The sequence below is a fragment of the Xiphophorus couchianus genome, chromosome 11, assembly GCF_001444195.1.
Source record: "Xiphophorus couchianus chromosome 11, X_couchianus-1.0, whole genome shotgun sequence".
NCBI lineage: Eukaryota > Metazoa > Chordata > Actinopteri > Cyprinodontiformes > Poeciliidae > Xiphophorus > Xiphophorus couchianus.
Genome location: NC_040238.1, coordinates 26,602,330 through 26,627,296, shown reverse-complemented (window position 1 = coordinate 26,627,296; position 24,967 = coordinate 26,602,330). Strand labels below are relative to the sequence as shown.

The window sequence follows — 24,967 nt, the reverse complement described above, 5'->3', positions numbered from 1 at the left end:
AGACTCTCATGCCTTTGTGATGCAACATAAAATAGACAAAGATTGCCCTCCTTCTTTACTATAATGCTTAAGTCCCAGCAGGGTTTTCACAAACAAGTCATTAAAACTTAATAGTCTTGCAAAATGTTCATTTACTTTCTTTCCCCATAGAGGACAATAAGATTAAACTGTTAAATCAGGTGTGGCGTTTTAAGAGTAAAAAAAAAAAGAGATTCTGATGTAATACATAATATATAAATAGCATTTACATTTACAAGACAATATCTTAGTGGTGACATAATGCAAAGCTTGAAAAGACAAAACTAAATATCCTCGCGGGGATCTGTAATGGACTTTTACAGGCGTTTGTTAATAAAACCAGAGAACCCATAAAGATGTAACTGAGCAGAAAAGTGAACGGACTATTTATCATCAGTGTCTGACTGGAAGTCTGTCCTCTCCAGCTCTCTGTGGGAATATGAAGGTGTTTCGCTCCGGGTCCAAACACCCGTGCAGCCCACGTTCTTATGCTAATGCGGTTCTGACATCAGCAGTGAGATCAAAGCGGGGCAGGGGTATTTTAGAGCTCAGTCTGCCCCCACTCAGCTCACTTCCACTCCAGCCTCTCTGTCTGTCCCACACACACACAGGCTGCTGACCGGACACCGCTCACACGCACCATGCGTACCTGTCCGGAGCCGATCCACCGCCCCGTCTTGGATTTTACTAAAGCTTCCGGCTGATAGGAACCAGGACAGCTGACCTGAAGGATAACCGACCCGCTGAGATTTAACTTTTTTCCTCCTGGCTGCTTGTGCGGACTTGTGGAGCGGCGCGGTAAAGGTGAGCTGCGGAGACACGGCTGGAGGAAAAGTTGCTTCAGAGAGCGCGGCGTTCGGTTTAAATAATATGCTGCTGGACAGCACCGGCGGAACCGTAAGCTGCAGGAAGGTCCAGTTGTCGCGGCGGCAACCTGCAATTTATCATTTTATGGTCGGTGGTGAGAAATTCAGCTGGAGGTGATCTGAAGTCTGGCGGTAGAAATATTTGGTTTGCTTCGACGGAATGTTTTGTCCTAAAAAGTATTTTTAATTAAATTTTGATTCGTTCAACTTAAACAGAGAATGTAGACTGAAAAGAAAAACTTTCCTCTCTCTCTCTCTCTCTCTCTGTGTGTGTGTAGGGGTGTGTGTGAGAGAGGGGACGAGAGAGAGAGCGTGTGTGTGTGTGTGTGTGTGTGTGTGTGTGTGTGTGTGTGTGTGTGCAGACCTACCTTTTAAACAGGAGCCACTTTATTGGGTCAGTCTTGGTCACATGTAAATGTCGGAACGTCATTTAAACACGTAACAAAGGCTTGAAATAGGCTTTCCTCGAGGATTTCTCGTTGTTCCATCGATTGGCTAATTATTGTATTTACCTCACAGTGAAAACCTGCAGAGCTTGAATAGCCGCTGCCACACACTCACCCACGCCCACCCATCTAGACCAACGCAACAATTAATATCGCCTGATTTAATTAAAACAGCTTCGGAAGCGACTCCGACCAATCAGCGCCGAGCTGCGGACCTCGCGCTTTACGCGCGGGATTCATCGGCCTCGTGCACGTTTCACGCGCTCTCTTCAAAGGCTTTCAGTTGATCAGTGGCTGTTTTTATCAGATCAGGCCTCAGATGATCTGCCCCGTCCCTCTCACTGCCTTGATCTGAGCTGCTGTCTCGCTAATGTGATCCTGATCTGGAGTTTCTCACATTTTTTTCTTGTGACAATAAATGTAATTAAAGGGGCAAAAATAAACTGAATATAGCTACGGAACAACCCCCACACTGCAGATTCCTTTAATTGGAATGAGTAGAAAATTAAAAGTATGACACTATTCGTTTGTGTTCAGTTGATTATTTTTGGTTGTGCCGTTTTGAGCATGTTTACAGCTGCAGAATAAAGATTATTGTGAAAATGCAAACTATTCCTTTGTCTTTAAGTTTCACTGCTGTTGCTTTTGTTTTCCCTGTGTTTATTGGCTGGAACCAGCTCTGGCAGAAGATTTTCCGTCCTGTATGATTGAATACCTGGCCTAAAACAGCTGCTAGTGTACTCTGCCTTGATAAGTTTTCAAATATTTGCTTTATTTATGTATTTTTTATTCTTCTCTCTGTTTCCTATTTCGACTCCCTCGATATTTTAGAGTCTGATTTCACCGAGTAAAATTAAGCCGGAAAATAAAAAGGCAAAAATAATCCAAGTGGAAAATAGCACAACTTTACAATGTTCTTTCATGCACTTAGTTAAATGTGAATTTTTCAAATGGATATTGAAGTTGTGTTTTACATCTCATGCAGAATTTCTCGTGTGCGTTGCACCAGCGTTGATATTCTCCTGATTTGCTGCAGGACTTTGTGACTGGGGGTCGGGCCATGTGCGTTGACCTCTGAGTGTGAGCTCTTTGTGTTTGCGTCCCGTGTGAACTGGAAGCCATCATGAGGAGCGGCTCTCACATCCTGCCTCTCGGTGTGCTCACTGCTCTGCTGCTGTCTCAGGTCTGCTCGGGCATCAAATGGCTGTAAGTATCCTCCACAATCACACCATCTTGTTCTGTAAGCAGAAAGTGTGTTTTTTTGTTTTCTTCCCCCAGCTTAATGTGTAAAAATGTTTTCGCCGAAGATTTGGAACTTTGTTTGCTGGATGTTTCGGAAAGTGGAAAACCTCACGGCAGCTTGGAAACAGACGCCAGCTTTCCGTGCAGTTCCACTCCGTATTCTGTGCGTTTGTATTCGATGACGGGGGAGAGCGACTGAGCCGCTGCTTATCGAAATCATAAAGGAAATCGTAATTGTGTCGTTACTTTTAATGCGGATTAAAGTAAAATCAACACAACGTCGCACGTTTTCACGTTGGAGACGGCGAATGTGAGGGATTCTGGCGGCAGAAGAAGAGCAGAAGGGTAAAATGAGTTGGCGCCGCGGCGGTGTCACCGCTTTCTGTGTGTAGTCTAGTTAGGCCTCAAATTATAAAAAAAAAGTGGTTCACTGTAGCTGGAAGATGCAATACCGAGGCTGATTGTTTTTACTCACTGTAATGTAAAAGCAAACAACCATTTTCACAAGAGGTTTGGAAAGTCCATAAAATTCCCAGGTTGCTATTTTGGATTTAGTTTATGTTTGAGGTGAACGTTTGCTATTTTCTTTTTTTGTTGCAGAGAGTTTACAGAGATGCACCGATATGATTTCTGATTTAGTTTGAGCTCAAGCCGGCTCCTTTTCATTCTGTGTATTTTCCTGGATAACTTTAATGCGTATGAACTCATTTGTGTAAACTAGGCTGGTTTGATAACCTTAAGTGAAAATACAACAATGTAAAGTTGTGGTACAATGTAGAATTTTAAAATAATAAAAAAAGACATTTATATCATGATTAAATCACTTTTATTTAAATAAAAAAAATTTTTACACTGCTTTTGAAAGAAGACAACATATTAATTATTACATTTGGTGCTATTTTGATTTTAATGTGTAGACTTAAGCAAAAATTAAAGTTATTTTTAACAGCTTATTGCACAGAATACGGTCTCTTTTAGCGGTGTGTTTTTTTGACGGCTCTAGTAGTTACTCTTTTTGCTGCTTTAGCTCGACAGCCGTGGTTTTAAGACAGCACTACCTTGATAATGATGATAGTTGGTTTTGTTTGAAACTGACATAAGCGATCTGAATCTGTCAGTCGTACAAGCGAGGGGGAAAGTGTGCAGCAACGGGTTGGGGAGGGAAGCGCAGCACTACTTCGCTCCACAGAGATGGGAAAAACTCTGAACGTCTGAAAGACTGAAACAGGTTTACAGTTTTGAAAATCTAACTTTTCAAGTCAAGTTTATTTGTACAGCAACAAGGCAGTTTAAAGTGCTTTATGTCATAAAAACATAATACATGTTTTTTTCTGGTTTCACCAATTATGAAACCAGCAAAAAACATCATATTTTGACAAATGTCATCATCACAAACACCAAAAAATAATCAGAATCAAATTAGCAGTGAGAGAGGCGGACTTAGAAAAAAAACCCATTAAAAATGATGATTAAAACTATTTGTTGCTTCTTTTTTCATTTAGGGAATTGCCTGGTACAGCATTCACAGCGCCACAAATATTTCTCTTGGAAAATATTCCTATTTGAAATAAGCTTCTTCAGGACGCCACACTTAAAGAGGTGTGATTTATATCACTAAACTGCACATAGAGACCTCATGTAATCATATTTTCAGATTTACCGATATTTGTTGATGCTCTCGAATGCCATGTGGTGAATCTAAGTGGGAAAGCTGCAGAGCCCTGATCGCGCTCAGCAGCGCAATACAAAACAGATGCAGCTGTAAACACCTGCGAGTGCTGGCTCAGTTCGAGCCCAGCCCAGTCGTACTGTATTGCCGGGCACGTAGTGGCGGCCCCTCTCTGCCACTAATGCGGAACAGGCGCTGCAAGCTCGGTCCCTAACCTTATCTGAGAATGTTATAAACCGAATCTGTCCAACTTCTCATTGTGCTCTGCTGATTCATGTCAGACTGAAGCCGCAGAAGACCACACTTCCTGCGCTGGGAGCTTCTCTGGATGTTTTCTTTCTTTTTTTTTTTGTTTTGGCACATCTTCAGTACTCAAACAATAGAAAATGCCTCCGCCAAGAAGAAGTCACTTATATTTTATGAATATGCATCTGACTTTACTTTGCAGGGTGTGAACGACCCGTGCTTTTCTGACTGTGCGTGCCAAAGTAGGGGTTAAAGTGCAGGCAAAGACAGAAATCAATCACTTGGCACAAGGCAAGGAATAAATCTCGCAATTTTATCCTCATAATAGTGATACTTTCGCAAATCAAGGAATCAATATATTTTAACTGCCAGCACCATAATCAAAATATGTGGAGTAAACCAGTCAACAATAAGCAATAAATCTGTTAATCGCATTGCAAATTAAAATGAGCGCAATCATTTCCATTTGCGTGCTTGTTTGTATCGTTTGTTTAATCTTTAAAGAGATGCTCCACTTTTAATGTTATTAAAAAGCCGCCATTTTGAAAAATGCTGCAAACATTTGACACGATACAAAGTTTTCACTTTTCGTTTTGGTTTTACAAAAGTCCAAACAGGCATTTTTGCCAGTTTTTCCTGTCTGAGCCTAATGTTTTCAGTGGCAATTTTGTATTGTTGATACTCCATAATCAATTTTATTTGTTGTTTCAGTTGTTTCATTTTTAATCTTGTAACCAGGTTGCTATGTATTGCAAATGTTTTGCTCAGGTCCCTCTTGAAAATGAGATCTAGATCTCAACGGGGTTTACCTGATCAAATAAAATAAAGAAATTTATTTGCTTTAGATATTTAAAATGTCTTCCAGTTTTAGAAATACATTTTAGAAATGAATGTTCTTTTTTTTTCAATCTTTGAGAGGTGTACTTGCATCAATATGCCGTTATTATTATTATTATTATTTTAACAGTTGGAAAAATGATCAATGATAAATGACAACATTATCGTTTTTTATCATCCGGCAAAATGCGCTAACATTTCAGGCTTTAACACGGAGCGTATCACGCAAGCACGCTGACCGAAGGTGCGTTTGTTTTTTTCTCTCTCGCTGTTTGCAGAGCGCTGTCACACACACCCGCCTCTAGACCCGTCAACCAGACGCAGCACTGCAAGCTGCTCCCCGGCATGGTGTCCTCCCAGGCGCAGCTGTGCCGCAGCAACCTGGAGCTCATGCAGACCATCATCCAAGCCGCCCGCGAAGTCAAGAAAACGTGTCAGAAGACGTTCGGCGACATGCGCTGGAACTGCTCCTCCATCGAAATCCCCGTCAACGCCACCAAGTATCGGCCGGACCTGGAGAGAGGTACGGTGGTGTAGAGAGAGAGAGAGGGAGAGACCACTGTGCTTCAAATACAGATGGGCATTTATCGTATCATTTATCACTTATCGTGATACATTTCCTATAGTGACGATAAGTTCAAATTATTGCCCATACTTAGTTTTACTATTTTCTTCACAGTTTTTTTCATTGAGATTATCAATAAACATCAATAAATGTAAAAATATGATTAAATTAAATTACTATGTGCATTTAGTGACACAAATCATACTTCTTTCTTTGGCTGGAGTCTTAAAGAAGTGTATCACAAATTTTTTCGAGAGCAGCATTTGTGTTTGTGGAGCTCTGATGGCTGTGTCATTCAGTCACAGCCATACCTAAGGTTCCCTTAAAAAGAACGAATAAATACTTCTTACCGTCAATTTGATCATTATCACAATAGTACCACAAAATATTGCGATACAATTTTAAGTCAACTTCGCCCACCCCTAGTTCCAAATTAAAGCAAATACTTAAAGCCACACGAGTTTGGACTAAAAGCACGCTTTAAATGATCGCCGTGTAATTTTGCTGCCAGTAAAATAATTCCCATCGTTTTATCACGAAGAACCCGTAGAAAGGAATTGAACCGAGGCTGTTACTCGGTGTGGTAATTTGGTTTGGTATGTCTGAAACCCAGTTTTCTCAGGCCGCATGCCTGCTAGGACTGCAGTTTGATCCAGCGGTTTCCCATTGCCAAAGAACCTTGAAACAGTCAGTAGTAGTTTCAGGGATGGAGCGTTGGGAATAGTAAGGAGGGGTTTTGGGACGTACAGCGCTCATTGAACAGGACATGGCTGCCTTGGGGTAAATGAGCAGTCTGCACCGGACAGGAAATGGCTCATCGCTGACCGGGCCTGGCTTTGATCTAACCGTGATTCCTTCCCGTACCTCCGATTGCTCCCATGCTTTGACATTATGTGTGCGCACATCACTAAAATCACATCAGCGCTCACTCTACATTAGAGCATGAGAACCGGTGGTTATGTATGTAGGTCTCTGCTTTTTTGTTCTAACAAAACCAAAGAAAGCACTTAAGAAAAGGAAGAACAGACTGGACGTTAGAGAGGTAGAATAAGAAGCAGAGCGGGTTTGAATTTGGGAATCGAAAGCATGCTTTCCTTGCTATTTTTATCTGAGCATCTTTATATGAGTGAATCGTGATGAAAGCTGCAATTTAATGCTTTTAATAGCTTTTATACAGAGCCTTGCTAACCGTATGCCTTAAGTCAGGGGTGTCAGACTCATTTTCATTTCGGACCAAATCAAAATTATGAATGACCTTAAACATTGTGGCAGAATGTATCGATAAAACCCATTAAATAACTGTTAGACTATTAATAAATAGCTGCCTCTCCGTTTGATGAGTTCTTCTTCATAAAATAATATTTTATGAAGAATATTTAAGCACACACCAGTTTTTTTGAAGTCTCTAGCACACAAAGGTCAACATACAAAGTTATGGTGGGCCCAATTTGGCCCCTTTTCTGTGAGTTTGACACATACATTTTTTTAAAGAATGAAATCTGAAAAGTGTGGCCTGCATTTGACTTTATACCCTAGGTCAGTCAACTCATTGTAGAACCACATTTTGTTGCATTTACAGCTGCAGGTCTTTTAGGGTATGTCTCTAACAACTTTGTACATCTAGGCACTGAGTTTTGTACCTAATCAAACCTCAAGCTCAGTCAAGCTGGCAGGAGAGTCTGTGAATAAACGTTGATGAGGTCATTGTAACACCTGAGCATGCTTTGATTTAAATATATTTTGTAGCTCTAACTGCATGTTAGTGGTCGTTGTCCTGCTGGAAGATGAACCTCTACCCCCTTTTGCAGCCATTTTTAAATCCAGTATAATTATTTGCTTCTCATTTGTGTTTTTCTTCTACATAAATTTGCAATAACAATCAACGGTGGTAGTGGTTGTTAAGTTAACAAAATGTGAAAATGTTGCAGGAGTATGATGACTTGTAGCGTAAATGTAATGTACATCATAAATGTAGTGTACATCAGTGTCTCCATATGTCAGGGGTGTCCACAGTTTTTGTAAATTACCAAAATGTAATCACAGAATAATTTTATTGTCTATTATTTTCTTATCTTCTGAACAATTAAATACAAATGCAACAATTTACTGAAACAAAGTGGAAAAGAGCAAATGATTGTAGGTAGAAAAAAAGGTATTTTGCCCTAGTACAGGAAAGGTGTACTGTTTCAGAACTTTCTGGATCAAATGTCTTCTAATTTGTTGGTCCAGAAAATATTTTAAATCTATTTTTAGCAACAAATACAAAAACTTTAATGCCCAATTTTATATTTTTATAAAATAGTTGCTGGACGTTTGTGACATGACTTTTGCTGCAACGAGCGATTATTTTAGAAGTCGAGACAATTAATCGGTAAAAATATTTTTCATTTAACCACTTAGGCTTTTTTTTAATATACAATATTAGATCACATTAAAAGATTAAATAACCAAATAATTCAAGAGAAGTAAATAAATATTTTATTGCCTAAAATGCTATAGCATTCTTAAGTGAATTTGGACCAGGTGAAATTAAACTACTCCACTTAAGGAGTTTGGATAGAATATGTGTACAGTCAAAACTGATTTATTGGAAATGCAAAATCTATATGTATATATTTTTCTATAGTCTTAGCTTAATTACCACTCTGAATTTGTTGATATCGTCTCAATGCAGTTAGCGATTAATTGATTAGTAAATTAGTTGACGATTATTTCAATAATTGATTCATTACAATTAATTGTTTCAGTCCTAAACCATGATATTAAAATAAGAGTAAAAAAATGAATAAAAAATTAGGTCCATTTGCGAACAGAGAGGCCACACAAATGTTGCTCCTAATATTCTGGCTTGTCTCTCAGGAACGAGGGAGGCCGCTTTTGTGTACGCGTTGTCGGCGGCGACCATCAGCCACGCCATCGCCCAAGCCTGCACCTCCGGGGACCTACGGACGTGTTCATGTGGCCCCATCCCCGCAGAAATCCCGGAGCCCGGCTACCGCTGGGGCGGCTGTGCCGACAACCTCAACTACGGCATCTTCATGGGCTCCAAGTTTTCAGACGCCCCCATGAAGATGAAGCGCTCCAGTTCCAGTGCCAACAAACTGATGCAGCTTCACAACAGTGAAGTCGGGAGACAGGTACGCGGGTGTGAGAGGAGGAGTTCTGCTAAGTTATTCTTTCTCGATGTGGTGAGTTAATCCAGATTCGTTGATGTTCAGGCACTGAAAGAGGCGCTGGTGATGAAGTGTAAATGCCATGGTGTTTCTGGGTCCTGCTCCATAAGGACCTGCTGGAAAGGCCTCCAGGACCTCAGGGACATCGCCATGGACCTGAAGTCCAAGTACCTGTCTGCTACCAAGGTGGTTTACCGGACCATGGGCACGCGCAAGCATCTTGTCCCCAAAGATATTGATGTCAGGCCACTGCGGGAGAATGAAATGATCTATTTGCACAGCTCCCCGGACTTCTGCACCAAGAACGAAAAACTGGGTTCTGTTGGGACGCAGGACAGGTAAGAAGCAGCATTTGGATTTCGGTCTCTTTCATTCCTAAAATGACCTGTGCAGTTCCACGTACCGTTGTGCAGTAGAAACGGGTCACTATCGTAGCAGAAACACCTGAGGCAAAATGCCACAACTTAACCTGTCATCTGAATCACCCAAAAGTATAGAATAAAGTGTTAAAGTATTGTACGTTGATCCAAAGGTTTTAAACTGAAAAGTAGGGCTGAAACAATTAATCGGCTTAATCATGATGATTAAAATAATCAACTAATCTAGTATTTGTTTTGTTGTTACTGTATATTTGTTAAAAAATTGGCCCTTGCTGAAAAACATGTTCAGAGCAGTAATTAAGCCAAAAGTGTAACATATATATGTATGCATTTTGCACTACTGATAAAAAGAAAAGAAAGCTTTAGTTTCACCAGGTTTGACAAATATAAATAAATACATAAAATAAAATGTTCCTATTAAGCAACTTTTGCTTCCCAAATACTAATCAGTAAATCCAAAGAAATAATAAACAGATTAGCCTACAATATATTGATGCCAAGTTGTGCAGAAAGGACAGAACTTTTCACACGTTAATACTACAAGTATCTTTTTAGCTGCAGATGCATCGTTTGCTTCAAACGATCAAGCAAACAATAAATGAATGCTAGGTCATAAATTTGAATTTGTTTTTTATGCGCATCTTTTAATCTATTTATGTAACCATTTGCAGTCATCTGCTTAGCTTCTATTGATCAAGACATTTTTCCAAAAATCTGATTTTTTTTTCTCATTCTTCTAACCAAGAGATCGGGGCTGATTTGTTTTTAACCAGCAGTAATCAGAAACAGGTGGAAGATGGTGTTACTCATCTTTCAATTTTATCTCTATCATCTCAATATGAAAACTTTAACCATTAATGACTGAAATTGTAGAGGCATGTTTTTCAGATCAGGATAAAAACTCATCACCAGAGGAAGAGATTTTCTAGCCTTTTTCTAACTTGTTTTGTGGAGGGAGAGAGCTGAGCATTTCTCATTGGCTAAATTTTTCCAAAATAATCATTTTGTCATATCACTTTGAAGTAGTCAGGAAAGTTCATATTTTATGTTAACTTGAATCATAATGGATTTTAAACCATCAGCGCTTAATTAAAGCCATCTGTGGAGAAGCAAAGAAAGAAATAGAAAAAGAAAAGAAGAACGAAAGGAAGAAAGAAAGAAAAGAAGAAAGAAAGAGCCTCCTTTGATTGAACTGATTATAATTTGGTTTCACAGTGTAAATGCTGTAAAATAATCACTTTATGGCTAAAACCTTGGGATTTAATCACGCCCACAGCTGTTTCATCTCTTCTATAGCCACAAAAACAAAAGAACACGGAGGTCTAACATGTAGTTTCTATAACAATATTATTACTTATAGCTTTATTACATAAAAGCACCACTTTTAATCTCATGATTTGCCTGTACGGCTTTATGGCTCCGTCTTGGACTCCCCGGTGGAAACGTTAGCCACGTCAAGTGTTTGTTTTTAGCTCGCCCAAAGGACCTTGACGAGGTCCGGAGATAAACGCTACAGTTTAGCACAGCTTTTTGCTGGAGGCGTCACTGTTCAAAGCAATATTGTTCAATGTTTGAGGCAAAAGAAATTAATCCATCATAACCTCCGATGGGTTCTGGGTTAGATTTGTAAGCGTGACTCATATCAGTACCAGACAAAGGAGGAAATGACCAGTCCCGAACGTCTGCTCATCCAGGAAGTGAGCTCCAGTGAAGTGCCGCCCGCCGTGCCTTTTACTGCCGTTTATTTTCCAGGCCGGCTGACAAAAAGCAGCGGCCCCTGAGAGCGTGCCGTCTGCGTCCAATCCGCCCCCCCGTCTGAGCATGTGCCGCTGAAAAGGCCACTGTGAATGGAGCGCTTGTGTTGTTATCTAAAACAATTACTAATGGAGTTATTCTTAGCGCCGAGGGCCCCTCAAGCTGATATTGCTCTGAGTAGGCGGCAGAAACGGGGATCTAGCCAGCGCTGGTCAGAGATAAAGATGGAGGGGTTAGGGTTAACCCTTTTTTGGAGAAGACATCAGACAGGAGAGAACCCGTAGAACCCCAGATTTAATTAAAGTCGCTAAATTTAAACATCTCCGTTGCAGCGGATTACAAACAAAGGAGTGGAAGCAAAAAGTCCAGATTTGTTCCTGTGTCAATGTTTTGTTTCCTTTTATTATGCATCACAATGAATCTTTCATTCTTCAGGAGGCAGAGGGTCCTACTTTTGTATGGATGCCAACACTGCCATATTAGGCCATCTGAGCAGCTGACAGATTTGTTTTGTTATAAATGTCATAGAACACATGACTGTTAAATCATGAGTCCTGCAGTCTTGTGCCACTTATCACAGATAAGCAGAGGACCGGCTTACTGTCGAGGACACTTTCAGAGTGCAGTGCAGGGTGATAACAAACCAGAAACACAGTTTATAACATCATGCTTTATACTCATAAGTGTTTACACTATGACTGTCACATCGCTACTGGCTGATACTCAACCTGTTAGGCATGTGTGACGCTTTCATTTTCTTGAGCTGAAATTTGTTTTTAAGATATTAAAGAAAGCAAGAACTGAAAATAGTTTTTACCTTGAAACTGAACTTGAAGAATGCACTTCACTTACAACTATTATTGTTTTCTATAGCTAGATTTTCTGTATTTTATTCATTTTTTCATTTGTATGGGTTCTGTTGCCAACCCGTTCGAGGCCAGGTGAATTCTGTGATGAGAAAGCACCGAGAGTGCTTTCTCAATAGACCCCAGAAATTTGCCTTTTGGCTTGATTGTAATACAGCATGATTGTCCTAAATGTCATTCAAGGAAGCATTAAAAAAAGATCTCAAAAAGTCTTAAATTTGACTTGCTGAAACTTGCAGATAGGCCACAGCTAAAAGTTAGTTGTTTCTGCAGAGCTTTAGATGTTGTTCTGGGTTTTTAGGACCTAAAAACGTGGGAGTTTCTTTGGGAGTGTCAGGGTTGGTGGTGTGAGGTGGTGAGGCAGACACGATGGAACCAAGTATAGCAGGAAAATGATATTTTAATGATGAAAATAGTCCAACATAATCCACAAAAACAGGCAGCACGACTGAGCGGAAGCCAGGGCTCAATGCCGGTAGCAACTGATTTTACGAATGGACACACAAAGGACTGAGCGCACGTTAGACAAGGACCCGACAAAGACACAGGCACACAGGTGACACTAAATACACCGGAGGGTAATCACAGAAACGAGACACGCCTGGGAAACAATCACGGGGAAGACAGGACAACACGAAGACTCAGGGACACAGAAAACTCTAAATAAATACACAGAAAAACACAGATCCTGACAGGGAGCCATCCGGTCTTGGGAAAGTTCACCTCTGTTTCATGTTTTTTAGTGATGTTTTAGTGACTAGGTCACTTAGAAGTTAAAAATTTGAGTGTAAAATATTGTTTTATGATTTTTGTTCTGTGTTGCTTTATTTGGACCTATGATATGATATTATGTATTTTCCAGGCACACTGTGCCATTTTATAGCACAATCAATTAACTATGTGACCTTCAGTTGCTATGAAAATACTGTGTATACAAAAAAATTACTTTAAAATATTGCGGCCATATATGAAACCTTGAAATTGGCCTCTGTCTCTTTAAGACGCTCCTACCATTTCCGGTAGGAGTTTAGCATGTCAGCACAACAATACTTCTCTGTGATGCCGTTAACAGTCGTTATTAGGAATGCTGTAGTTTGTATGATGAGCTCAGGTGTTTGCTAATCTGTGGGTAAATAGGTGGAGCATTGTATGAGCAGGCATTTAGGCACTCCTCATTGGTTGCCATGGGAGATTCGAGGATTTCTGTTACATGCATAAATGTATCGAAGCCAAACTCCAGTTAAGGTTTTGGTGAGGGAATAACATTATAAGATGACATAAAGCTCCAAAGAGTCAACTTTACATAATACAACCCCCGTTAAAGAGGACATACATGAAAAAATAATTATTATATTGGGTGGCATCTATTGATATCAAAGCTAAAACTGTCCAGAATTAAACAGTTTGTGTTCTCCCACATAAAAGAATCACCAGAGGAAATTGCTGCCTCTCCATAGCCATCAATTTTCTGATTTCATGCGTGCCAGCAGTAATCTGTGTATTTCTTTTCTTAACACAATAGTTAACTTTGTTCGTCCCTTTCTGTCAGCTAAAAAACTATCGCTGGCTTAGTAAAAACCCAAGTGGGATTCTGCCAGCATTCCCAATAGATGAAATGGGATCATTTGCTGCATTGGCTTGTCATGTCCTGGGAAGGCCTTATATTTTGACCTGGAGCAGAATCCTGTTGTTTGCATCTAACCCTGCAGACGTTTTGTCCTCTTACTCCTGACTCTGCTAATGTGACCAGTGTGGAGGCCCGCTAGCTCTCTCTGATGCAGCAAGCCAGACGCCCTCAATCCCACCTCCTAGTTCTCACTCCCTCCTGCAGCAGTCATTAGTTTAGAGGCTCTTTCACCCCGCTAGTCATTAACACCCCGGCACCATAAAACCAAACAGTTACGTTCAGAGGGGCGAGCCAAAGAAAGGGAGGGTCGCCTGGTGTGTCCCGTTTGATTTATGATAGGACTATTCTTTGCGGGATGCCCCCGGGCCTCTGGAATGAGAGGCGCCAAAGCAGCTATTGCTCAAAGACAACAAAATGGAAGAAAAAATTGTTTGGATTAAAGAGAGCACGAAAGGTTAAAGCCCGACAGTCGGTCACAACCTCTCAGAAGATTATTGAAGGGCCTGCGAGGGGGTGCAGAAGGTTTTTTAGAATTACAGTGTAAATTAATTGAGTTGAAAGGGATTTTTTTAAAACCATTCATTCATTCTTCCTGGCTCGCGTTCTCACTAAAACCAGGAAGATAGAGCACATAACACCAGTTTTAAAGTCCCTACACTGGCTCCCTGTAGCTCAAAGAATAGACTTTAAAATACTGTTGTTAGTTTACAAATTACTGAACGGCTTAGCACCACAATACATTAAAGATCTGCTTTTATTGTATCAACCTTCCAGACTTCTCAGGTCATCCGATTCTGGTCTGTTCTGCATCCCCAGAACCAGAACCAAATGAGGAGAAGCAGCTTTCAGCATCTATGCACCACAAATTTGGAACAAACTTCCAGAAAACTGTAAAACAGCTGAAACACTGACTTCTTTTAAATTTCGACTAAAAACCCACCTGTTTAGGATTGTATTTGAAACGTAATCAATTACAAATTTATTGATGTAACTTGACTTAATGTCATGTTTTGATTGTTGATTCTATGTTGCATTGTGTTTCTGTGTTTGTAATGATGTAAAGCACTTTGAAATGCCTTGCTGCTGAAATGTGCTATACAAATACAATTTGATTGATTGATTCACCTCATTTTAACTAGAGATAGAAAAATCTATTTTACAAGTTATTCCAGACCAAGATAGAAACATTTTTAGGTACAATCTACCTTTACAGCAAGATCTTTCCAAATCCTTTAAAACCCCTTAAAAAGTGTACCGATATTAGCTTCTGTTATAATTCAGACATTCTGTAATTGATTCCAGACAAAGGAGCAATATGTAACAAAGACCTCTTCCTCAGTTCAGATTGGACCCTCGGGACCACGAGAAGGTATAGCTAATATCCCACCGTCTGTTGGTTGATTTAGCTTAGCAGATACGTAGGTAGATTTCCAAAAATGGATTTAGAAATCTGTGATTTAGTCTTCTGGTGGAGACCAGCTCAGAGAAAAAAAAGTCTGTGGAGATTTCTCATAAATCTAAGATAGCCATGCCAGGCTGAGTCTAACATGCAGGCAGTGAGAGGCAGAATGCATGTTTCCAACATATACAACCTCTTATAAGCTACACTTGCTTGGCTTCAAATAGGAACAGGGCTGATTTCTAGGGTTGCACTAATTGCAGTTTTCTGAACCCCGAATTTTAAACTGATACCAAATTTGGCTGACATATATTTTTTGTTTGAAAAGTCACTAAATATACCGACAAAAGTTGCAAAGTTGGCATCAGTGGGGTGACTGTTGTTAACCGCGCACACACAGACGTGACCTGGTCTGTCGGTTGGCCTTCTTTTACGGCAGAGCAGAAGGCGACAAGGTTGGTGGATAAGATCGGCTTCTCACGTAAATCTTAGCCGATCTCCCAAAATTAGGGAAATTTTGGCAGATTTATCTTTGGACCCCTAATGATTTCTAAAATAAAACGGCATCTTCAGCTGAAATTTCTGCACCAACTGCTAAATGTGTAGTTTAAATGTGAAACTGTCGTATGCAACATGGTCACTTTGTGCTACATTCTTGAAATAACATGAGTTTGGATTTTTCTGCAATAAAACATATTTATAGTCAAAGAGTTCATTTTTGAACAGCACTGAGAAAATTTTGAATCTTAGTGAATGCCTCTTCCTGTTTGCTGCCAGAACATTAAACGACTGTATTATCAGCATATAGATGAATGTAAGTATTGGAGGAAGATTGATAATGTAAATGATAAAAAGTAGCAATCCAAGGACTAACCCTTGAGGAATACCGTTCGACATGTTAAGCATTCTTAAAACAAACCTGCTTATGCAATTAGACCTATTCAATAAATAAAATATTATTAAAAAGTTAATTTATGTCAAAGACTGTATCAGCCTTTATTTTTGTTAATTATGATGATTTTCTGCTTACAGTCAATAAAAACGTTTAAAATTAGAATAGTGCATAGACCATAAAAAAAACCTTTTAAAAACAGAAATGTGGACTTAATTAAAAGTATATTTAATACCTGCATAAAGGTTATTTTTGTAGTTGTGCTGTCACTGTTTGCTAAAACCAAAATATCTTCAGTACTCTTTCAGTTTTCTTTTGTTTGTTGTACCATAATGTATTTTTATTTTTGCTATTTTAGATGTGAAAATGTTTCGTTCTAAAACATTTTCACTGAGGGGAAGTCTTCCCTTTTTTTTTTTTTTTTTTTGGCAGGCAGTGCAACAAAACATCTGTCGGCAGCGACAGCTGTGACCTGATGTGCTGCGGCCGCGGCTACAACCCCTACACAGAGTTGCTGGTCGAACGCTGCCACTGCAAGTACCACTGGTGTTGCTACGTAACCTGCAAAAAATGTGAGCGCAACGTGGAGAGATACGTCTGCAAGTGATCCACCGGCGGATCACTCCTCGGCTTCGTATCGAGCCCCCTCCCCAGGCTACAGATTAACCAAAGCACTACAATACCCAGAAGGCTTACTTCAGTCTTCAGCTTTAGCATGCGTATCTCGACAAGAGTTGGTATATTCTTGTGCAGTATCCATAATGCGTTTCATCTCCAAAACGTCCAACTGGGCTTCGAGGTTTCTTGATGGGAAAAGTGTGGAAAGAGGACCGTCCTAACGGGTGTTATCTGCTATCATGTTAATAATCATAACCCCTCACCCTGTGACAGAGATACGGGAAGCCAGTTTAAACATATCTCTAGTAAAAAGAAATAATATTGGATTTTATGCTGGAGGATATGTTTGGCCTCCTTCCCTGGATATCAAAGGGCTCTCATGGATTCATATTTTTTTAGGTACTATCAAAACTTTTTTTTTCCTCTGGAGCAATACACCACAGAGGAACACAAAGGGAAAACCTCACGTACTTTTCAATCACGGAACATTTTTGTGGTTGATGCCTGGGACTCGTCACGTGCCCCGCCTGGACCCTGACGTGCCTGATTCCCTGCAGAACGAGAGAAGAAATCAAAGAACTTTGTGAAACGGTGCATTATCTCAATTTCGTCTGACATGCAGGCAGATCAAAATATATTCTATTTTTCAGAGCATATGAGCGTAACTCATGGATTTTGTAAACCACTTTTGTGTGGGTGTATATACTGTTATTTTGTATACTGAAATAAAGAAATAAGTATTTATAAAATATCCCATAACCTCACAGACTTTATGCATTTTAAATTAAACACCATTTAGAGCCATGTTGTTTCATATAATTTACAGCAACTGCAGCATATTTTGTATTAAAACAGATCATCTCAGCATTCCTCGAAGACATATTCATACCACTTGAGCTTCAATATTATTTACTGGACTTTAATGTGATAGACCAACACAAGGCAGTGCATAATTGTGAAGTGGATGGAAAATGATAAATGGGTTCAAATAAAAATCTGAAAAATATGGTTTGGATTTCTCTCTGAGTCAACACCTTATTTGAGAACAACTGCTGCAGCAGATCTGGGGTATTTTTCTGTGTTTTGCACATCTATAGATGGACATTTAAGCCTTTTCTTCTTTTCAAATCAGCGCAGGCTCAGACTGTAGGGAGAGTTTCTGTGAACAGCTAATGTATGTTTAAGAATGTTATCCTTTCTTTCACTTAAGCTCTGACCAGCTTCCCTCTCCATGCGGCACAAAAGCATCCCCACAAACAATGGTGGGCACACCTCCGCTAAAGCGCTAATAGCCGCCATAATTGTTCTCTTAGCACCTTGGTTAATTTTAAAACTTAGCGTCCATTAAATTACAATTTCAGGACAAATTCTAAACCGCTAATTTCCTTGGCGGTTTTGTGAAGTTCCCGTTTAAAATAAAGTTTGACATCAGAGTTTTAAGTTTTGGTCACGTTTATATTCATGCTCTGTTTTTAAGAGTATGTATCTTTATCTTGCTTAAGCAGCAGTTTTGTTTCCTCTCCTCAGTTTCTCTGTTTTTCCCGTATGCATTTATGCCAAATATGTACTGGAACAAAATAAAACATGGATAGTGGGAACAAGACATAAAGATAAACACAACATTTAAGTGCATTATAAAGCATGTAAGTTATAATGTTAAAATTAAATTGGTGCTGGAGTGAGATCATTTGAATTGAAGTTAGCGCTTCAGCGTTAGCGTCTGCTAAGTAGCGTGTGTAAAGCAAAGTTTAGCGTTAGCAGAGCTAATGCTTATGATTATTGTTTCGGAGTTAGCACAACTAACCTTTTATTTAGAGGGACCACCACAATTTATTCACAACTGTTCACTACTTCGTGTTGGTCTATTACATAAAAGCCCAATGAAATACACCAAGGTTTCTGGTTGTGCAGTGATAAGACATGAAAATATTTGTAAGGCTATTTAACCGAGTTGAAGGGTTCAACCTGACAGGCTGTTTGGATTATTCAACTGAACGTTTTACCTACTTAATTAATAAATAAAGCAGCTATCTCACCTCTGCTCCAGGTTTAACTCATCAGCTTCCTATATGTGTGAGAACCCCACTTCCAGCTGCAACATGAAATAAAGCCAAGTTGATTTTTTGCTAACATAAGACGCTGAAGTCTGCCTGCCTGAACAAGCCGAGAAACAGGCCTCTGAGGGGGTTGCTCGTGATTTCTAGTGGTAGATTTCTAAATTTATGAAAGCAGAAAAATTCAAAGTATTTCCCTTCCTTCACTAAAAAGAATCAATCTTATGCGAAGCTCTTCACCAGCACAATTTCTTTTACCGCATATTCAATGACTCAGAAGTTGCTTCACAGCTGTGATCTTTTTTCTTTTGGCTTCAAACGCAGGTTAAGCGGATCCCATTAGGCGGATCTATTCCAGGTAATGAGAAGAAATGTGACTCCACATCCAAAGCCAAGACCCTGAATACACAAACTTCTTTAATGTTCCAACAGGAAACCAATGACGATGCACGCTAGCAATGTGACTGGGTGTAGGAACCGGGCAGCAAATGCTTGGAGGCCTCACACCGACAGAGATCTGGTCTGAGGACGTCGTGCAGCTCAGCCCCGCTCCAGACGAGTTTAACAGAGGGGGAATCGGCTTATTGGAGCTGAACATAAATAACAACAACAACACCAGTAGCCTATAGGCTATTTGTCAACAGTGCTTAACGTGCTGTGTTAGCTAGTCATCGTTTAGCTAACATTACCTGCATCCAACAGCTTTACTCAACTCAGTCGGTTAGTTTGGGGGGCAAAAACTGTGCCAAGTTCTTTGCGTTTTGCTGGTTTTGCTGCCATGTTTCTAACACACCTGAGCAGCTCTGCACAGCAGCAGCAGGTGTAAACCCAGCGCGAGCGGTTTCTTCTTCTTCTTCTTGGTATTTATTGGCGGTTGGCAACAAACTTACAGTAGCATTACCGCCACTTACCAGTATGGAGTGTGGTTCGAGATGGTCTATAAACTTACACTTTCTACCTTTTCCCTCCATTAACTCCTGATTAAACATACCCCCACACATACACACCTGCTTATATTATCCAACTTGCTTATAGCTTTATATACCCCTCTTTGATATTCTTTACACATTCACACCCAACTTGCTCTACTCATATCCTATGAAATAGCTTTGTTTTTGTAAGATACCGAATAATTATTTGAATATATCTACTCCCTAAATCTCTCCTCAAAAATTCTATTAAATTAAACCTTTCTTTAATACCTACACACTCTCTCAGCATGCATCTTCTCTCTTCTTCATACTTACAACACTCTAAAATAACATGCTCTATTGTTTCAGACTTCTCACAATAATCACACTTTCCAGTTTTATGCTTTTGTATTTTAAAAAGTGAATAATTAAGCCCTGTATGACCGAACCTTAACCTTGTTATTATTCTTTCCTCCTTCCTATTCCTTCTTCCTATTCTTTCCTTTCCTACAGCCAGAGCGGTTTCTTCTTCTTCTTTTTCTTGTTTTATGGCGGTTGGCAAACAACTTACAGGTGCATTACCGCCACCTTCCAGGTTGGAGTATGGATTACACGCTTATACCCTCCCCATAATACCCGTTCTTCTTAGAAATCTAAAAATACTCTCAAATATTATATCTCCTGATGCGCGAGCGTTTTAGCGCTGACGTTGCGTTTTAAGGCGGCTCGGAAAAACAGGTTACCACGTGTTAACAACGATTAAACAGTTTTAGCTGCTGAAAAAAGTGACAGAAGGCGCTGATATGGGAAGTGCGGAACCCCCTACTGTATCAAATTGATATAGGAATAACAGAGAGTTGGCCAAAAGAACAAACAGCTTCCAGTCCAGGGATTGACTCTGTGGGCGGGCCTGTGTACAGCAACAAGCTAAAGGGTTTTGAGGTGGTGTTGAGTCTGGGTGGGTGAGAGGTGGGGTTGGTGGAACTTTTTTCTGTCTGTACCCAGACCTGCATCATCAACCCCAAGGTCTCTTAAATCATTGGCATTCCTTATGTTCCTATCAGGAGAAAATAGCTGATGACTCCATCGACTGCTCCCAGTCACTCTCAGAAACCGTTTTAACCCGCCACCTTCTGCACTACAGCTGTATCTGTTATTGACAATGAGGACTACTGGAAACACAACATATACATGTCCCAATTCAAACATTACTGTACATGAAATTATATATATATATTTAAATTAAATGTGCTATTGAATGTTTTTGAATAGATATGTTTTAATATTTTTTTTAAACTCAAATTATTAATAATTTTCAGTTTATAGCAATATTCAATAAATTCCTTCATTCATCCTGAAATCATTTAAACTGCCAATATGGCTTGTGAAAAAGGCCCTCACATTTGATTGGTTAAAGCTGCAGAAGGGAACTTTTGTTAAAAAAAAGAAAAAAAAAGGATTTTATATATTTGTTGAAGCGGTCACTATGTTGTGACAGTATGATAGACAGATAATCTGTGAAGAAATTAAGATCCTCTGCCTTCTCCGAGTGCTAACTAGAAAAACAATCAGAGCCAGGAGGAGGTTCTTAGCGCTGTCAATCACTCCTCTTTGTGCGGCTGCACATTCCTTTTTCTTAGTCCTGCCTTGCTCTCTGTTATGCTCCAGCTAGCACAGCCTGTCATGAATGCTCAGTTAGCATGGCAACCAGTCACGACAGATAAACTGTTTTCCTGTAAAGCAAAGTTGTTTCTTTGCCATTAGCACATTCAGCAGCGATATTTCTTCAGATGGCAGTAGAAGCTCAGGGAGGATGTGGAGGAGCTCGATCTTTTGTCTCATAACAAACTGTCACAACATAGTGACAGTATTAACAAGCGTGTTAAAAACATTTTTTTTAAATAAAAGTTACATACTGCAACTTTAAAGAGCCACTATTATGATGCAAACATGCAAAATTAAATTTTTGCATGTTTCTGTACTTTGGGTATATGTTGATTTAGAAACAGTCAAAAACAACAACAACAAAAAACAGCCATTGTTGAAACAGGTAATTTTTCAGCCATTTTGTCTCCAAGATTACTCCAGCCAAGCCCAGCCTCTCACCTGACAACCCACCCACTTCATTATAAGACAACGCTAATGTTTGTTCTGTTGGATTTACCGCTGCATAATGGCTGCTGGACAACAAAAGTGTTTTATCATTGGCTGCAATACAGACCATATGTCCATGCATTTTCTCCCAGTCACGGAGAACAGAGTTTCGTGGCTTCATTTTAATTTTGCTTCCAATGTCCCTGGATATTGCAAAAGAATGCGCAAATCAGTTTAGGAAGGAGTTCTTTGAAAACTACCAACAGTAGTTGGACTTAGACGGAAGGAAGGTTCTGTTCCTATTGTTCATCACAAATCTGCAGATGGTGGCAATGTAAATACGTAATGATGTCTTGTGTGTCCCACCGGGGGGAGACCAAGAGGAAGACCAGAGAAACGTTGGAGGCCTGGAGGGTCTATGTTTCTCTGCTGACCTGGAAACGCCTTGTGGAGGAGCTGACCCAAGGGGTTGGTGGAGAATGAAATCTTGGAAAGTCTTCTCTTCTTAGGCCCTGTGATCCGACCCAGGATTAATTTGTTCTAAACATGCAGGATCTTATGCATATGCGCCAGCTAAAGCTCTCATCCTAAGACGTAACTTTTTTGTTGAAATACCCATTTGTGTGAATGTAATGGGAAAGTCTTCTGCACTGTTTTTTACCTTAAAGCCAAGCAGGAGGTTTGACTAATTTCCTCACACCTCCTCTAGATTAGATAGTGCTCCAATCTGACCTGCTTCACTGTGGAAATCCTGGACATCGCCGAGTTACCCTCCTGAGCAACCATCGTTATCATTAAGCCGTGAAAGTATTCAGCTGACCTCAGCCTAACCCTGCTTAAATTATCACACCTTCAGATAGTTCACATAGCAACGAGCTTCATGTGAGGCTTGAATGTGCCGCCACAATTAGAACCTGTTGTTATTCAGTTGTGTTATTACACTTTCCAGTTTTTGCTGGAATGTGAAGAGATTTGGGTAAAACCGTTTAACAAATAGCCTCAAAACTAGCACTCAGTTGTCCAAAATAGACCCTAAAAATGGAATTACTTCCATTGTTCTGGTTTTCTTTCTCTCTCTCTTTGTCTGAATATCTAAGTATCTGCTCATGGTTTGCCTGAGCCCTTGCTCTGTGAGAAATGCCCGGTAATGGAGGCGGAAAAGAGGACTTTAATGGAGCAGAGCGAAAATATATCAGGGGCTAATGTTGACCCGGACAATATATTGCCAATTGCCTTTGTGCAGGCTGCAGTCTACATAACAAGCTGTGAATGAGGGTGACAAAGAATTTGGCTGCAGTAGTAAAGCCTTTCAGATGTACTGACCCGTACTGTAAATGGACTTTTGTGGATCATCACCCCCAACCTCACTTTGCAGCCTTTAGAAAAGGAGCCCAGCACTGTGTGCTGTTTAAATGGCGTTTATGTGTGTTTGCGTGTCTCGGCGTGTGTGTGTGTGTGTGTGTTTGGGCAAGTTGCTGGGAGATAACGGATCGTGCAAGGCATGCACCTTTCTAGATAAAGGCAAACAAGTGGACCGCCAAGATACAAACAGCGACACCAGCAGCAGCTGATGGTGCTTAGTCACAAACCAGTTCAAATAAAAACCTGTAAGTGGACGCAAGTAAAAAGTCAGAAGTCCACTGTGGCAGATACTCATGGTGAGGTTTTTCCTCATCAGGTCAATGTCACTGACGAACCTAGACGGAAATGACCCATTAGTGGTCATGTGACTATAAGATCAGAAGAAGATGGAGTGCTCCTTGCAGATCAGATTTTCCCCAGTGATGGACGGATTGAGGAGGAGATTGGTAAATAGGTGAGGATTGTGTCTGTCGTAATCAGTGCAGTCTTTTGTAGTGAGTTGAGAGATAAGCCAAAAACGCCCAGATTTTTTTGGATGATCTATGTTTTGACTCTCACCTGTGGTCATGTGATGTGAATAATGACGAATAGAATGAGATCTGATCGGGTTAGTTCTGGTAGAAGACCCTCCGGTAGACTCAGAGCTTGAGGGGAAATATCCTATAAAGCCTGGAAAGACATTGGGATGCTCTGGAATGAGCTGGAGAGTTTAGTTTGTTATTTTATTTTTTTAGCTTATTAGTTTTAACAGCAACAATGTACAAAAAAATGCCATTGGTTTAGGTCTAGCTAAGCTGGTTTATCTTTCTCACATGCAGAAACTTAAAGTTCAGATTGTAAAAATAATTTTTTAAAACTGCAAATTATTGGCAAAGAAAACCAATGGTTCCAACAATTTAATTGGATATCTTTTACAAAAACATGGCCCACCATTTCAACCTTATTTTATCGTTCTACTTTTAACTTAGCTTTATTTATTTATTTTTTGTTATATTGCTAATATTTTGACAACTGTGCATGTGATTCATTATTCAGAGAAAAAACCCCATTTCCTTTACTTTACAAACTCCCACAGAAAATCTGAGAATGGCTCTCGGTGCAAAACTACAACTCCACTTTGTTTTTCAAGATAATTTTGTAGTATTTTATTATTTGATTCCCTCTACCAGGTACATTTCTTTGATTTCAGATGAAACTGTATTTGAGCAGTCTAAGTTGATAGATTTAAGATGATGCTAACGTGTGTGGTCGAGCTAGCAAAGGAAAACCAGAACTGGAGCCCTGCAGGAAAGGAAATAGCAAAGGAAGAATTAATATGAATGAATGAAAGAAAGAGGAAGCTAAGTATGCTGGGAAAAGTAAACAGTGGCCCGCATAATCGCAGTAAATCTGGTCGGGGGGCCACAGAGCAGTCTGTGCCTTCAGTCAAGGAGTCAACAAACCGGGAGGGAAAAAGCAGCTAGCTAAGCAACATTACTGAAAAGGGTTAAAGAGACTTTATTCATGTGAAGATCGGCAGAACCCTGATGTGTTTGCAAAGAGTCTTACTGGGTTAAACCAGCTAAACCTTAGCAACAGAAATCTGAAGACGACTCTTGGTTCTAAACAGTGTGTGTCTGGTAAAACTGTTTTCAAGATAAAAAAAAAATACTCATCCAGGAACTTTTACTCATATTTCTGGTAAAAAATAATTGATTCCAACAAATTGGAATCAAATTGTTGGAATTTGATTCCAAATCCCAACAATTGTGGAGGCGAACAGAAACGCCGTACAGCGTGTGTTTCCTGTTCTTCGGATATTGAAGCTTGGAGCTGGGAATAACGTCAACAACTGATCAGTCACATTCTGTGTTTTTACTACAGCACGATAAAAAACCCTAATCATTTCAATGTCATCCAGACTTCCCGTTGCTGCTTTGGGATGATAAAAAGGGAACTTGTCACACT

The 24,967-nt window shown here is 39.9% G+C and overlaps 1 protein-coding gene across 1 annotated transcript; it reads left to right on the top strand.

Annotated features, from left to right (window-relative positions):
• Nucleotides 1-564: 564 nt before the first annotated feature.
• Nucleotides 565-17,612, top strand: wnt11 (wingless-type MMTV integration site family, member 11). Its single transcript, XM_028031249.1, has 6 exons — nt 565-822; nt 2,367-2,536; nt 5,603-5,847; nt 8,749-9,026; nt 9,108-9,400; nt 16,414-17,612. Exons 2-6 carry the CDS (start codon nt 2,454-2,456, stop codon nt 16,586-16,588), a joined length of 1,074 nt encoding a protein of 357 aa, XP_027887050.1. The 5' UTR covers nt 565-822; nt 2,367-2,453; the 3' UTR covers nt 16,589-17,612.
• Nucleotides 17,613-24,967: the final 7,355 nt, after the last annotated feature.